This window comes from Malurus melanocephalus, unplaced genomic scaffold (genome assembly GCF_030028575.1).
Source record: "Malurus melanocephalus ecotype Western Australia unplaced genomic scaffold, MMel_1.1 scaffold_22, whole genome shotgun sequence".
In the NCBI taxonomy this organism is placed as follows: Eukaryota; Metazoa; Chordata; class Aves; order Passeriformes; family Maluridae; genus Malurus; species Malurus melanocephalus.
The window spans coordinates 1058417-1073433 of record NW_026623254.1 but is presented as its reverse complement, the minus strand read 5'-3'; the positions used below and the strand labels follow the sequence as shown (position 1 = coordinate 1073433).

The following is a 15017-nucleotide window of genomic DNA, read 5'->3' as shown; positions in this document are numbered from 1 at the left end:
AGCAGTCCAAGCCAGGCTCATGTAGAAGAACCACATTGCTTTTCAGCAGAAAACCTCTGGGACTGTGGGCATGTTCTTGCTGTGCTGTGATAAGACAAGAGGTTGTGGTAAATCTGCATTAATGTGCCTGAAAAAAAAGCTGATACAGGCAGTTTGAGTCATGCAGACAGCAAGAAGAGTCCTTGGTTCAAGAAGTCAGGGTCTAGATGGAGCTGGAATGGTCTGAGTTAGACTCCTTGATATCAGTTTCTGTGTAGCTTTATCCAGTGTGTCCTCAGTATGTGAAATCTATGCTACTGCAAGGGTATGCTTGTGCTGTGCTTTACAAAGTTTAGTGCTGCTGCAAGGCAGGAGTGTAAAAAAAATTCTKAACTTTTTCAGATGGTATGCTTTTAGAGAATTTGTAGGAAGTGCTCCAAATTTTGAATGAAAAACAACTCAGCAGCTATGACTGAGGAAAGAACACACCAAGCTTTTTTCGGGTCTGTGGTCTTGCCCTTACAATGCCAGCTTTTAAACTGTGTTTTGTCTTTCAATTCATTATATTGTTTTCTGAGAATCTGCTAGCATTGGTTGTGGGGGCACCCTGGGAGGAGGGAGAGCAGGCACAGTCCATGGCACGGCTGATCCTGCTCCTGATGGCCCTGTTTCAAAGCCCACAGACACAAACACAGGCTTTTTCATTTATTTTCATCTATCAACCTCCTCCTATCTGTGAGGGTCACTTCATTTGTTCAGAACACTGCGCAAGATTATTTAGTCTAGCACTTTGTGGAGCCTTGAATTAATCTTTAATTTTCCATAACTAATGTTCTTTATTAGCTTTGCAAATAATCCCCTGAAATTTTCATCTAGTTTTGAAGAGTTGTAACTAAAGCTCATCTTCTGTGACTTTGCTTTTTCATCTTCCAAGAGTGTTAAGATTTTTCTTTCTAAAACTGACTGCTTCTAGCTTTCCTCTTTGATATGCGTAGATCTCCTCTGTGCAAGCTCTTTACTTGCCAGTGTGTTTTCAAATCTTACACCTTGTTCAGAGGTAAAAATATTTGTGTTAGCATGGGTCACTGGGAAGCTCTCTTAGTTCTGATCTTTGTGTGAATTTACAGAGAAAATTGTATTCTGCTCTTCCATAAACTCCTGTTATCCCTGTTCTTGCAAATAAGCCACTGCTGCAGAATTTGTGCTGCTCATTTTAATGAGTTCAAATGCATAAAATTTGGAAGTTCTTATTAACATCCCAGCAGTGCAGTCCAAATATTGATTCKGTGAATGCTTTCAACCTAGTGCTATAAAGTTATGCGTTAAAATAAACAAATACAGAAAGTTATGTAATTTTTTTCCTAGATACCTAATATTAAATCTAAAAAAGTATTTCATAACAGCATTATGAAAATCATCTGCCTCATGAAATGAAAAGGGGGCTCCATGTGGTTGGTGTGTAGGAATAAGCAGATATATAGAATACAAACTCTATAAAGAAAAAGGGAAGTGGCCCAGAGGAGAGGTTCATGACTCTAGCAGTGTTTTATCTCAAGGGAAAAAAAATCAACAAAGCACCAGGGAAAGATTCTTAATTTAATACACTCATGGTCAACAAGATCATATTTTTCAAGTCAGGAAGGGTTATTGCAGTCATCTACTCTGACCCCCTGGCAATGAAGGACACAGAATGTTTGTCACTGGGGAAATTACTTAATGAGGAATAAAATCTTAGAGTGTTCATGAGATGCCTAGAATTGGACAAGTTCTGCACTGCTGAGAGAAGCAGGCTAGAGAACCCTGCACTTTCTGCAGGGTACAGCAGTATAGACAGGCCAGACATTCATCTCACATTAGTGACAATCAGATTCTCCAGAGCTGTCTAATATCTAAGGGTGGTGTCAACTGCACCACCTGTGTGACAATATTTGGGCAACAGGGTTTTCTTTCAAACGCTTGGGCTGAGGGAGCTGCTGTGATTTAGTTTCTGGACACACAAGTAGCATTAGTCCTCCTACAGTAGAATGGTAAATAGCCCTTGCTTTAATGGTKTTTTTTAGAAGCAATGGCTCTGCTGTTGTGCTGGGAGGCACAGGGATAAAGGGAAGGTGGAGCAGCTATTCACTGTTATACAACAGAGTCCCCAGTGTTATACAACAGAGTGCCCAGTGACCCGGCACCTCCAGGTACTCATGCACTTTTCTAGGCTATTTCGTGGTTTCACTGGGACACTCCTTGCTCCTCAGAAAGCCTGTAGAYCAGCAGGGAACTAAAGAATGCCACTCTGTGCTTCAAGCTTCAAGAAGATATGTTTTGGTACAGGTCAATACTCATATTGGGGAAAAAAAAACAAACAAAACCCACCACATTCCTTTTGTTCTCCAAATACGAGACCAGTATCATTAAAAGCATCCTTAAGACTCTTCAGAAACTGTAGAGGTGCAGCTGGGTTAGCCCTTACACAGTGACCCAGCTGCAGAACTGTTCTCATTGGTTTAGTACTCTGGGAGCCACACTGAGCATCCTCAGTTCGTGGCTGGCCTGCAAGCTTTTTTCTGAGAACAGTCTGAGATCACTTTGCAATCAGCAGGTTCAAAGTGTTCTGAAATGCTACATGAAACATGCCTTCAGAATGTCACAGGAGGTAGAGCCCTGACTTCCAAAGAGTCCCCTGCTGAAGCAGACAGAGAAGTCCTGGAGCTGCACAGTGGCTTAGCGCCTCTAACACATGAGYTCAGATTGCTCATGCTTGGAATTAAAGCCTTTAATCAATCCTCTGTCGTGTTATCCATAACAAAAGCATTTTAACCTTCACTGAGAGGAACAGTATTAATGGGAATGAACAGAAAATTAACAGTGCACAACCGAGCTTCAAGGTATTTCCATCATGAGCGTRTTTCCCTAAGTCCCGTTCCAACTCCTGCTGTTGGTCACAGTATTTTCCCTGTCTTTTTGAACAGCATGCCTGGGCAGAAACCAGGGGTAGGATCTAAGGTGGCAATGTCACTGTTTTAGCTCAGCTGTGAAAGTCATTCTCTTCTGTYGAGTCCCCTACTTCTGTCTGCAGCCAGAAGTGCTGGGAACAGAAAGGAATACTCCCAGCACCCTGATGTGCAGAGYTCCTCAGGCTGGATGATATTAACATTTWCACAGCTTACTAGAAKGCACCATTCAGAAAATGTTTAGCWRTYGAMGAAATGCTATAAAATGAGTCAAGCRAAATTATTTTAGGTAATTGAAAAGTCTTTTAGACACAGACCAAATGTGAGGTGAAATAYATGRTTCTAAACAKGGAAGTAGTCCTAATGATTCTGAAACTTTGTCCAGCTGGGTGTGAAGACCTGCAAGCAAATTATGATGCCTTTCATGCCTGTAAAATGCTAGAACTTAAGAAACTGCTSAAAGGTTCTTCTGCATTTTTCATGGTCTGTCTCTTGCCTCATCTTTACCTGGATTCCAAACCTGCTCCAGAGCTGATGCTGATTGTAACATGTACATCAGCGGCTCTCTGTGATTTTACAGATAAATCTACTTTGTAACTGCTAGTGCTGTTAGGAAAAACACAACTTTACTGAGGCTTATAATAAAAATAGGATAAAGAAATGTCTATATATTTTGGTGGTTTATTCTGCAGAGGAAGACTAGGAAGAGTCAATGCTCCTTTCTTAGGTGAGAATGCAATATATCTGCCTTTTCAAGCAAGAATGAGTGGAAATAGAGTGTGATCTTTTCTGTGGAGCCCCAGAAGTCTGCAGAACTATAGAAGTATTTCTTATAATACAGGCTCCCAAACCCCTCCCAATCTGCACTGAGCACTATGTGAATTTCCACTACAGTGGTATTGAGTTAATTCTCAGGGGCCTCTTTCATGCTAGATCCTAAATAGCAAATTAATGAAGAAAACAGTCATACTGAGTTTGTTTAAAATAGAGGTAGCTTGTTTTCATGAGAGAGGCTTGGTTATTTCAGATGCCAGGTCAGAAATCGCAAGCAAAATTTGCCAAGAAATTACCAAAGTGACACTGAGGATACATGGTGGTGGCTGGTGAGAACTAGACTGGTTTAATCACACTGAATACTAACAAAAGAGTRTTCTTGCATGAGATGTAATTATTTGAGATTACCATGGGAGACTGAAGATTAGTATATGAGTGATTGACTATCCAGGACACAACTTTCTGTATTATCTTGAGACCTACCATGCTCTCTGTAGATAAAGGTCAAATTTTCTTAATTGAAGATAATTTTTTTGAAACTTTGCCTGGATATAGAACCAACAGAGCAAATTATATTGTGGATCACTATTAAATTATTTAGTGCTGGAAATCAGCCTGGAGGAGAACCAACTCCCACACTCCCACACGGCTCACACAACCACACGAATCCAGTTGGGTTAAGCAGCAGTGCTTGGCATCACAGACTCTGCCACTGAGGCTGGTTAACAAGGTGTTTGTTTTGGCACTCATAATCCCACATTTTGCAGAGTGTGGGGTTTGGTGGGGATTTTTTGTTTCTGTGTTTTTTCTGCCAYCCATGAATCTAACACTGCATTCTTCTGCGGTGACTCTACAATAATTTTCAATTTATGCTGCAGTGAAAAAAATAAATAGCTCACTCTGATCTTTTAGCTTCTAATTCTGTTTTACATTTTCCTGCTTCRAATGACAGTTTTGAAGTTCTCACTTGTAAAGCTCCTCAAGGGAATGGGTCAATTGCTGGGTAGGTCAGGAAAAGATCATGGTTGACAGCTCTAACTGGCTTCCACGACTCTGGGGAGTGGGATTTTTGTTTCCCAGGGAAGGCACAGAGATGAGCTGCTGACAAAAGCAGCTCTCCAGAGCAGGGTTGTGCAAATCTCTGATAGACTATATTCCAGTTAGGCTGAGAGTTGGATGGAAACACAGCCACATGAAGGGGAGAAAGGAAGTAAAGACAAGCTCCTTTTGTGCCTGTGGTTGTGTGGGTCAAACTGAAATCAAGCCCTACTCGGGAAGTAGTGAAAGACAGGATTGCCAAATATGTTTTTAATGAAAATAAATGTTGCTTCTGTGYTTTATTTTGCTGTCAATAATTAATGTCAGTGGATGAGCCATAAAGGACCATAAGCAGGGCTGACAGGGGGTGGGTCTCAGATGCTGCCAGCCTGGGAGCCATCCATCAGGCAGAATCCCAGCAGCCTGGCCCTGGAGAGAAGTTATGGAAAGGAGCTTTGGCAATGCCCGAGTCACAATTCCCTCAGTGAATTGAGGCTCTCGGTCTCCCCCTTCCTTCTCCTCCATTCCCATCCTGCCCATTTGAGGGCAGTCCCAGCTCCAGGCCATGCAAGAGGGCTGTGGTGGTGGCCACTGTTCCCACAGCCCTTGGGGAAGCTCCAGCCCTGTTCAAGCACTGAAGAAACCCCCTCCCTGGGAGAGTGTGTTCTGTGCACTGCCCAGCTGCATCCTTCCAGCCTGAAAACCTTTCAAGGCACTTATGCAAACAGCTCCCCCGTGGTAACACAGCCCTGGCCCAGACCTCTGCCCTCACTTGTCTGCAGCCTCTTTCTGCTGACCCGAGCACAGCAGCACAACCAGGGAATGTCAGCAGCTCCGTGTGCTTTCAAACCCAGCCTTGATGTTTTCAACATATTTCCTCATTTTCCTGAGCACAGACTACTGTCTAACATTTCTGGAAAGGCAGCTGGAGACTCCAGCCAATTTCTATGACATTTTAAAGMTGCACATATGTTTAACATATCTACTACTTCCTTCCCCAGGGCTTTATGCTTCTCTTGCCATTCATCTTTTCCTCCTGAATGCATAGAATATGAGTTATCTACAGCATCACTGCCATAATGTATGGCACTTCCCAACACCTACATAGCAAATCCACTAGAAACTCTAACAGCTGCAGACTAACTCCAGCAGCGTGAACGCTCTACTTGGTGGGAAACAATCACAAAAAAAGAACTTTCCCATTCAGAATTATGAAAAGGTGATAGAACCAGATGCACCTCCCTCAGTTGTTTCCCTGTCTCCAGGAAGAGGTAGGAGTCAGTGAAATCAGGAGAGGCTGGTTTGAACTGAGGTGAAGGGAAAGAACTGTGGGCTCAAATAGCAGGCCAGGCTGAGAGSTGTTGAGGTGGGAGCTCCATAACCAGGGGATGGCAATGGGGAGTGCTCCATCAGTGCCCTCAAACTGCCTGTGGAGAGGGAAGGGAAGCTTCCTGAGGGATGCCTTTGCCCAAAGCTAGAATTACCTCTGCAGCAGGGGGTGTGTAAAAGGCTGCCAGTAATACTGAGCACAGGCAGACTTGGAACATAAGTAGCAAATGGATGAGGATGCCATAGGTCCCTCGCTACCTTACAGCAATTCTTTGTCTCTCCTGCTCACCAGAGCGCTGGGAGTGCCTGCCAGGGTGGTRAGAGGGTACAAACACCCTCAGTCATCAGCAGATAATCACAGCCCTGTAACCAGGGCTCAGTTAGAGCCTAAAGCATTTCATTGATCCTCCTACTTCAAGGCAGTTGGTTTTTCATACACCAAGCGTATTTATTTTTGGGTGCTGTAAATGTAAAAGGTTCAGGGGTGGCACAAAAACAAATGCAGAAAAATAGTTTGCTTGAGAAATACAGACGTAACTTGTCTCTCCTGCTCCACCAGAAAGCCAAAATAGGTAAATTTACCCTCTTCTGTGACCAAGACTAGCTATGTACAGATACACACTGCTTCCYTTTTTAACCTGTGCAAAGCTGGCTTCATGCAATGACTGCGTGGAGCAGGCAAAGCTTGGAACATCCTCCAAGTTCACACCAAGRAGCAGTTTCCAGGACAGTAGGAACCACTTCAGAGTGACTGTTCTTTGCTGCATCACACCACTGCTGCCAGGATTAGCTCATCTGGATCTCATGCCCTGAGCATTTGATGATGCACAATGCACTGACAGTGTGGGCAAAGAAGGAACTGGGGATGAGACACAGAGATGGGAGGAAGCCCAGAATGAGGAGGATGAGAAAGGAACTGTAAAAAAGTTTTCCTGTAAAGTACAAAGCCGTTTCACCATATGCAGCCTTCAGAGAATATGTAACCGGCATGGGGAAAGGGGAGGGCTGATAGCTGAGAAGAAACAAGGCAAAAAAAAAGTATGTGCAAGGCAAAGGGTAGCCAAGGAATTCAGGTATCAGGGAGGTAAACAACAGGTTTGTGGAAGAATAAAAATCTTGGTGTTTCTGGAAGGACCCCCCAGTGCCCTGGTGGGGAGCAGCAGGCTGACCCAAACAGGACAAGCCTTTGCCATAACCTGACAAATCACTCTTGGGACTCCACCAGGAAACTCTGCAGCTGCCTTTGGCAAAACTGCAGGAGACAAGTGGGCAGGACAGCTATCTTATCAAGGCAAGAGCTGCAGGGGGTAGCTAGGCACAGGCCTAGGGAAAAATGTGTGCTGCACACATAAATCTTGAATCCTGGCATTCCTTCCCCAGTAATCAAATAGCAGGCTATATTTAGCCCAACCTAAACAACAATAAAAAAAAGAGCAGCAAGACTGGTCATAGCTCTAACAGCTGCCACCAGCTGCTCAGAGGGGAGATAGGTAGAGCTGATGTCAGAGGTAGTTAAATGAGATGGAACAGGGGAGGCAGCTATGCTTCARTGAGCAACGTTGGCATTTGGTAAGGGAAATTCTGTCTTTTGTTATTTCATGGTTAGCCAGAAGGAAGATCAAATGTCGAGCAGAGCGTGAATGGTTTCTGCTACACCAAGGGCAAGGCTACAGTGAACCATGGATAGGCAAACAAGCAGAGGAAAGGGAGGAGGTAACAGGCACGAGCAGAGCAAATGTTTGTGCGTCTAGCCCAGGTTCTTGGTGTTCCTTTAGTTCKAGCACCACAAGAACCAAAAATGCAGTTTTTAGAAAGACTGTTGACTAAAGAGTTTGTATCTGTGTGGTAATGCCACAAAGCAACTTATTTCACCAGGGCTTGAACCTGGGGCTCACCCTCTATATAGGAATTAACATAATCCACTGGACAGGAGCTTGGGAAGGTCCAAGGCTGCTTGCATTACTTGCTCCAAGGGGATGTATTTGTGTTCTGGYTGGGGAAGATATAATCTTAAAATCAGTGACTACACATACACGCACAGTACCTTCTGAGAACCTGGAGCTGGCTAAAAGTGTAAAACCAGAGAATGTAAAAAGTGGGAGTGTTTCATGAGTGCTTTACCAGTGAAATATTACAGGACTATTAATACAGTGGGTGTTAAACCTGATCACTGAATAATCACTTAAGCATCTGGTTGTCATTGTCCTTCCTAAGAAAAAAAGGAAAAAAAAATACAGCTGATCTACTCTACTAGTATAAGTAAAAAATAAATTAAAAAAAAAAAAAAAACCAAAATCCACAACAGAAATTCCAGTCTCTTTCCACCCCACCCATATTTCTGGATTTCAGAAGCACTTTATTACAGTAATCCTCCCTCCATATATCAGTTGGTGTAGCATGGACTTTGAAGAACTTGTGGCAGCTTTCTCTGCCTTACTAGCAGAGCTGTGAGCTTGATAACTAATCACTCCTTAATAACTCATGTTTCCTCTGCAAAAGTCCCTGAAATGCAGCTAGTGGCGAAAAATATATGAGCAGGATTTTGTGAAGTAGAAATATCACTTTGGGCTTCTTTCCCAGTAACCCACAGGGTTTTTTGAATGGGGGTGAAGTGACACTGAATTCAGTTCTATTTCCCACATGCCCAGACCTCGCAATTCGGGAGTGATCCCTGGTAGTGTATTTCAGACTTATCCCCAAATAATGAAAACAAAACACAGATTTGCTSAAGGCCTCTCTGGCTTGGCTGCTGCTTGAGTTTGTCCTGTAGGAACTTTCAAAYCCAGGTACCTTTCTCCCAAATAYGTTCCCCCATCCTGGCTTAGACAGRGGAAAATAGCACAAACCAACAGATRCAAATGTATGCCTGCTCAGGACTTTCCCAACTGTGACTCTAAAACGACTGGAGTCRCTGAGATCTTAATTTCTTTGAGAGCACAGGCTCTTTGAGAGGTGACACTAACTGAAGCCACTTTTCTGGTCAYTCTTTTGCCCAAAAGGAAGCATCTGAGCTGCTGCTGGATCAAAAGGTGACAACAGCTCAGTGCCTCATGCACCTGATTGCACAGGCAAATGATTTGCTTAGAAGCTGACACCTTTATTATTATTTATAATTATTATTCCACCTCCTTTACTGGGGGAAGCCTGCGGGTGCTTCAGTACCTTCCCCATTGCTTAACCTGCAGCAGAACCCACACACAATTCCACATCCCATTCCATGGCTGCTGCAGCTGCACAGCCCATCCAGACAGATGAGAACTGCATCTGCCAGGGGCTGGGCAAACCACCCATGCCAACACAGAAACTTGAGTATTCAGCAAAAAGTTGGATAGCCCATGMTGCAGCTGGACATTGTCTCTTTTTTGGCCAAAATATAAAGGCTCCCAAACAGAGGTATTTTGAGCATTTATAGTGAGTTATGAGTTGGAAAAGCATCAGCCGTGCAATGTTATCCAGTATAAGCCCTGTTTTTCTCCTCCTGGTTCATACATTTTCATTCCTCTTTAGATTTCTGGGCACATACTGTGTCTTGTGATGACATGGAAGAACAAGGCCTTTAAGCCTTTATTAATTGCTACTACTGTAGTTTGAAAAGGAGCTATTTAGGAAATTCTCAGTTTTGTTACCATAGGAATGAAGCTGTAAGATTCAGCAAAAGAGCAATTTAAACAACGTTTAAGTAATTCACTTCAACTTTAATTCACTGCTTCATCCAAGCTTCTCTTGGCCGTAAAGAAAAGGACTTTAAAAGCTCTTTCCCCTCCTCAGTGCTGCTTGACTCCAGCCCAAATTAGGAGGTACAGGCCTGTTATCTACAGCAGGTCTTTGCAATGTCCCTTCCCACCCACAGAGCACTTCCTCCTCTTCCCGATGGAAGCAGCTGCAAAGTACTCCTTGGCTCAGGCAGAGGTCCCAGTCTGGTTTTTTTCAGCTCGTTTAAAACAATGTTTATGTAGTTTTTATACAGTAAGAAYAGGGATGCCTGCATTTGATGAGTTTGGCCATTACTCAGCCTAACTCTGAGCTARGGGAACTCCTGTCTGCCCATTTCTGAGCTGGTTTGCTCCTCTTTTTCTATAGCAAAGGTTTAGGTCTGCATTAAGTAAAAAAGCAGAACAGGACAGGTGAGTTGATTGGACATTCTGYTGATCTTCTCCAGCAGGCAGGAGGAGACAAAGCAAGGAAGGAGAACAGTGAAGAGCCAATGCTCACATTAGCTATTGCCTCCTGTTTATTTTTTAAACCTTTGAACTGTGGAAACTTGACAAGTAGCAAGAAAGTGGAGAAAAGTTTTGTTTTCCCTGGACTGGRCTCTTTTGAGATGCTATCCCTATGCAGATTTGGGAACAGCGTTCTGGTTTCCCACCTCATGTGTGGGAGAGCCTTGGAAGGGACTGCTTAGTAGAACAGGGAATCTTTCCCCCTTCAACCAGATGTCTGGCATTAATGAGGAGATTGGGAGCAGAGTTCCTCTGCTCTCAGCAATGGTAACAGGTTTGATGATTTTCATAGTGCACAAGGGACACCTTTAGCTCCCCACATGTCCCAAARCACAGCACTTCTTTCTTCAAAGCTCCTTTGACTCACTGCTCCGGACCCTGGCTCAGGAAGTGGGAGGGGAGCCTCTCCAGGACATTACAATGCGAGTCTGTCGCTTCACAGGTGCTGTCAGGTGCTGCAGCCACTCATGCCTGGCTCTTCCTCAGAAAAAGTGGATGAGCCAAGAAAGCAACCCAGTGACCATATTCTGGAATGACTTTCTGGCAATTACAGTGGCCTTATTTATCACCCAAAGTCTCCTTTTCATTGCATGTGTGACACTCTACTGTGTGTCCTTGCTTCTAGAGCCTGGCTTATCTTCCGGCTGTCTGGCCAAGTCTGCTCCGGTAAGCTGYGACCACAGGATCCTGTCTCCACAGCACATGACAAACTGGTCACAGGGATAGGRAATGACATTGTTACACCAAAAAAGACACTATCAACACCATTCCAGCAGGGTATTGTCCACCAGAGCCAGCCAGCTGGAGACTACTTCGTGTTCAGCTCTGTTTTCAGCAAAGGTGTAACAGCATTTTCACAGCTCCCACTGTTATTACTGTTGGCTACAGGCAAACAGGTATTTTCAGACACAGSCCCCTTACACACACAAACTTCTTTCTCTGGAGCTGGCGAAGAGGTTGAAACTGGATCCTTTTATGGCCATGTACAAGAGGGGTTTTCATAAGCAAGCTGGCGATTCTGGCAGGCACAGTTGTTGCTCTGTTGAGGTAGCTGATAGCACTCTGGGGTCCCTCCACCCCCTTAAATTCACCTTGTTGTGCTGCCCACTCATTTGTGCCCTCATTTCCACACAGATTCACATATATGGTCACAGTCAAAAGAGGGGACCTCGTTCATATTTTGTGCAGTATTTCCTAGCATCCCAAAGGGGAAAAAAATGAGAGAGGAGGAAGACGTTGAAGAACTAGGATGTTTTTACTGGCTTTTCATTTCTTTTATCTCCCCTCCAGCTCCAGGCCYACAGGAAAACATTTTTACTATTACTACTATCCTAATATATTGAAGTCYACAAAAAGGATACAACAGGCGAAAGTGGCTCTTGCTGATCCTATGCTGATGTAGCATTTTAACTGAGCACTTGTATTTTTTAAATATAAGCTTTCAAACTATTAAGAATACCAAGGTGAAGGAACTCTTCTAGTGTCTCAGTTTTCCTACTTTCAATGTTCTCTTGCATTCCTTTGAATCCAGCTAAAAGACTGGACAATCACAGAAACCATTAACTAAATGTAAGATAAGCCAAAAGRGGAACCACTGAAGTTGCAAAACTTAGGTAGGACAGTGAAATATGAATACAGGAGAGGGGATGGGGTGAGTGCAGCAGGGAAGAGCAAGAGTTTAAACTTATCCCAGTATATTATCAGCATTCCCTCGGGCATTCTATTCAAAAAGGTGGGATTTAATCTGCATTGCCTTTGAATAAGCAATTTAATCTCTAAGAACTTCTGCCTCGCATATGCCTTTTTACCTGATTGCTGACAGAGCTACTTCACTGATAGTGTTCTGGTAAAATACCTTCTGGGTAAATGTGCTTTTATAAACAACCCATTCTGAAGTCAGTGAAACTGTAATGCATTTATGGGACAGAACCTTGGCATGTGTAATATAAAAGTCACTTTGGGGAACTGGAGCTGGTTGATGGCAGCTGAGTCTAGCTTAATGCTCTTACCAGGACATCCTATCTCCTGCCTTCTCTTGTGCAGACTTTTTCTAAAATAAACAGTATCTTACAGTTCCAAAACTGCCACGGGAGCATGCTTAGACTCAAGTCTCCTCATTTCCTCATCCCTGTGGTGCCAAGGACATGTTAGAGTGGTCATGGAGCTGTCAAGTTAATGCAACACTCCTGAACTACCCGAGAGAGATTACAACCCTCACACTACTCTCCTTGTCTCAGCGGAGGAAAGGCTGTCTGTAGAAATGGAATTTTAACATTTATGCCTCCCCCTTGTGTCTCTACCACATGAACTCACAACATTATTTTTATATCTCAAAAGATCTCTACAAATGCAAACTATACACATGGTATTGTCTTGTTTCTTGGTAAATATGTAAATCCCAGAGAGCATTGAAAACAAAACKTCTTTGAGATGCTGAGTGTAAAATTTCCTGTGGAAATCAGCCAGAATTACAACTTTTACAGAAGCCATCTACTATTTAACAGAGGATAGGGAGCATAATATTCCATGCCTTCATTGAACCCAATCTATGAATAGACAAACTGAGTATTATTAATTCTGTTTCACCAGAAAAGAACAATGTTGCCACTGATTTGATGAGAAATTGATTTGATTAGGGTTGGGAAGTTTGTTTTGTTGTTGTTTGTTGTTGGGCTTTTTCTTAAAAAAGTGATAAAGTACTGTTATTTGAGAGAACCTGGATAAAACAACATGGAAAACCAAGGAAGGGAGAATTCCTGGCCCGATCCTGACCCCCCCTCGAAAGAATAAGGTCAGATATGTCTTTTTTTCACAAAGAGTTTGTCTGCACAGAGAGAGCAAAAAGTTACCTGATGACAAGCAGAAGAAAAAATCAGAAGTCAAACATACCTGACTTGCCCACGCCGGCTCGACCGAAGATCGCCAACTTCACTTCTGCACTCTTGGCCATGCTGGAAGGAATGGAGTGGCAGCAAACTCACTCAATTATCAAAAGTGAAGCAGAAGAACTGTTCCCAGCTCCTGCCTTCGGCTTCACCGTGTCATTGTGACGTCAATGCAGAGCCTGGGGAAGAATACCACAAGGATGGAACTGCAAGGAGCTGGGCTCTCCCTTTYCCCTGCCTACCCCCCTCCCTTTTTCTCCTTTTTAAATAATCATGGTAATTGCTGCTATGTTCCTGCTTTTAAACATTGCAGTAACACCACTGACACATTTGGCACTGTTTGCACAAAACCCACCTTCAGCTTTCTGGCTACAGCTCTCTGCTTCACACTGGCACTGTAATATTGCAAAAGGTACTTAACAAACCCAAGTACCTGCCTTACAATGCTCGTTGCTTTTTCTTTCTTTGTTTCTTTCTCTTTCAGCTGCAGCTGAATAGATTTAACATATTTGAATCAGCTGCAATGAATTCTTTTTTGTACAATATATTTAATAGCTGTGAGCACTCACTGGTACAGCCTGCAGATAGCTAATATTTCCTCGAGCCCTCCAGCCCYAAAAAGGTTTCAATTACTCAGCCTCATTTGCCTAAAAACCTCTAAGCACTTGTACCTTGCTCACTGTCCTAAACAAATCCATACCCAGAAAGTTCTCCAGCGCTCCTTTTTAAGCTGCCTCAGCTCATACATAAACATTCAGCAARGCATGGGGTTAGCTGAAGGATGCCAGAGTTTCTGGTACTGCGYTTTGAGCAGGCAGCATGGCAATTATCTGCATTCACAGTTTTCCTGCATGACCTTGATTTCSCTAACCTGGACAGTAAAATCTGTAACCATACCTGTCATTCTAGCATGCTTTAAGATCTTCAGTGAAAGAATGGCAGTCGTGATGATGATGATGATGATGATCCTCGGCCCTGACAAAAACGTCAAATATTCAGTCTCCCCTCAAAACAGGGCAGAACTTTGTGTGAGTACAACCAGTCACAGGTTTGCTTTTGAGCTGAAGTATGCACTTTAGCCATGAATTCTAACAGTGGTGTAGGATGCTTTCCATGTCAGCACTACTTGCTCTACAGCAAAATACCTTTCAAACGTGTTTCTTGGAAAAAAAGGAAAAAAAAAGAAAAAAAAAAAAAAAAAGCCTTCTTCCTATACAAAAACGCTTGTAAAAAGAAAAGGTAAAGACACCTTACATCGAGAACGGTCCCGATGCATCTCTGGCGTCTAAATGCTCCTGATTCCTTCTGCTTTAGAGTATCAGAGTACCATATCGCTCGCAATCTGCACGGACAGCAGGAGGTACAAACAGTTTCAGGAGGTGACGGGATGGGACACGGGTGACCGGGACACCGGTGTCTGCCTCCCGSGAAAGCTCTCTGCCGCCCGCCGCTCCCCGGCCCCGCTCCGCTCCGCAGCAGAGCTGCTGCCCYGCTCCGCAGCCGTTCACATTGCCATGCAGGTATCGATTCCCGCCGGCTCTGTCGCTCCGGCCAGGCTCCGCTCCCCCCCGCTCCGGGCAGCTGCGGCCACCGGCGCTGCCCGGCTCCCCGCGCCGAATCGTGCCCGTCGCGCCCGTCCCTTGTCCCCRCAGCCGCGGAGGAGCCCCGCCGCGCCCGCCCGGTACTCACCTCTGTGCGCGGCCCCGGGCGCTCCCGCCGGCGCAGCGGCGCGGCCGCACAATGCGGAGGGTCCGCCCGCCCTCCGCCTCAGCCCTCACCCTCAGCCCTCAGCCCGGCTCCCRCAGCGCCCGCGGGCCGGCCGCGCCCCCTGCGGGCCGAGCGGAGCAGCG

At 44.4% G+C, this 15017-nt stretch overlaps 1 protein-coding gene across 2 annotated transcripts in view; it reads right to left on the bottom strand.

Annotated features, from left to right (window-relative positions):
* Positions 1 to 14946, bottom strand: part of RERG (RAS like estrogen regulated growth inhibitor) — a 96787-nt gene extending 81841 nt beyond the window's left edge. Inside the window, exons 1-2 of one of the 2 annotated variants that reach the window (XM_057390010.1) lie at positions 14857 to 14946; positions 13172 to 13346 (exon numbers count right to left, since the gene is read on the bottom strand). In XM_057390010.1, coding sequence (XP_057245993.1) covers positions 13172 to 13232 — 61 coding nt within the window. In that variant the 5' untranslated portion in view covers positions 13233 to 13346; positions 14857 to 14946. Of the gene's footprint in view, positions 1 to 13171; positions 13347 to 14064; positions 14263 to 14856 lie in introns of those variants that run through there. The other variant, XM_057390011.1, reaches the window with a different exon arrangement.
* Positions 14947 to 15017: the final 71 nt, after the last annotated feature.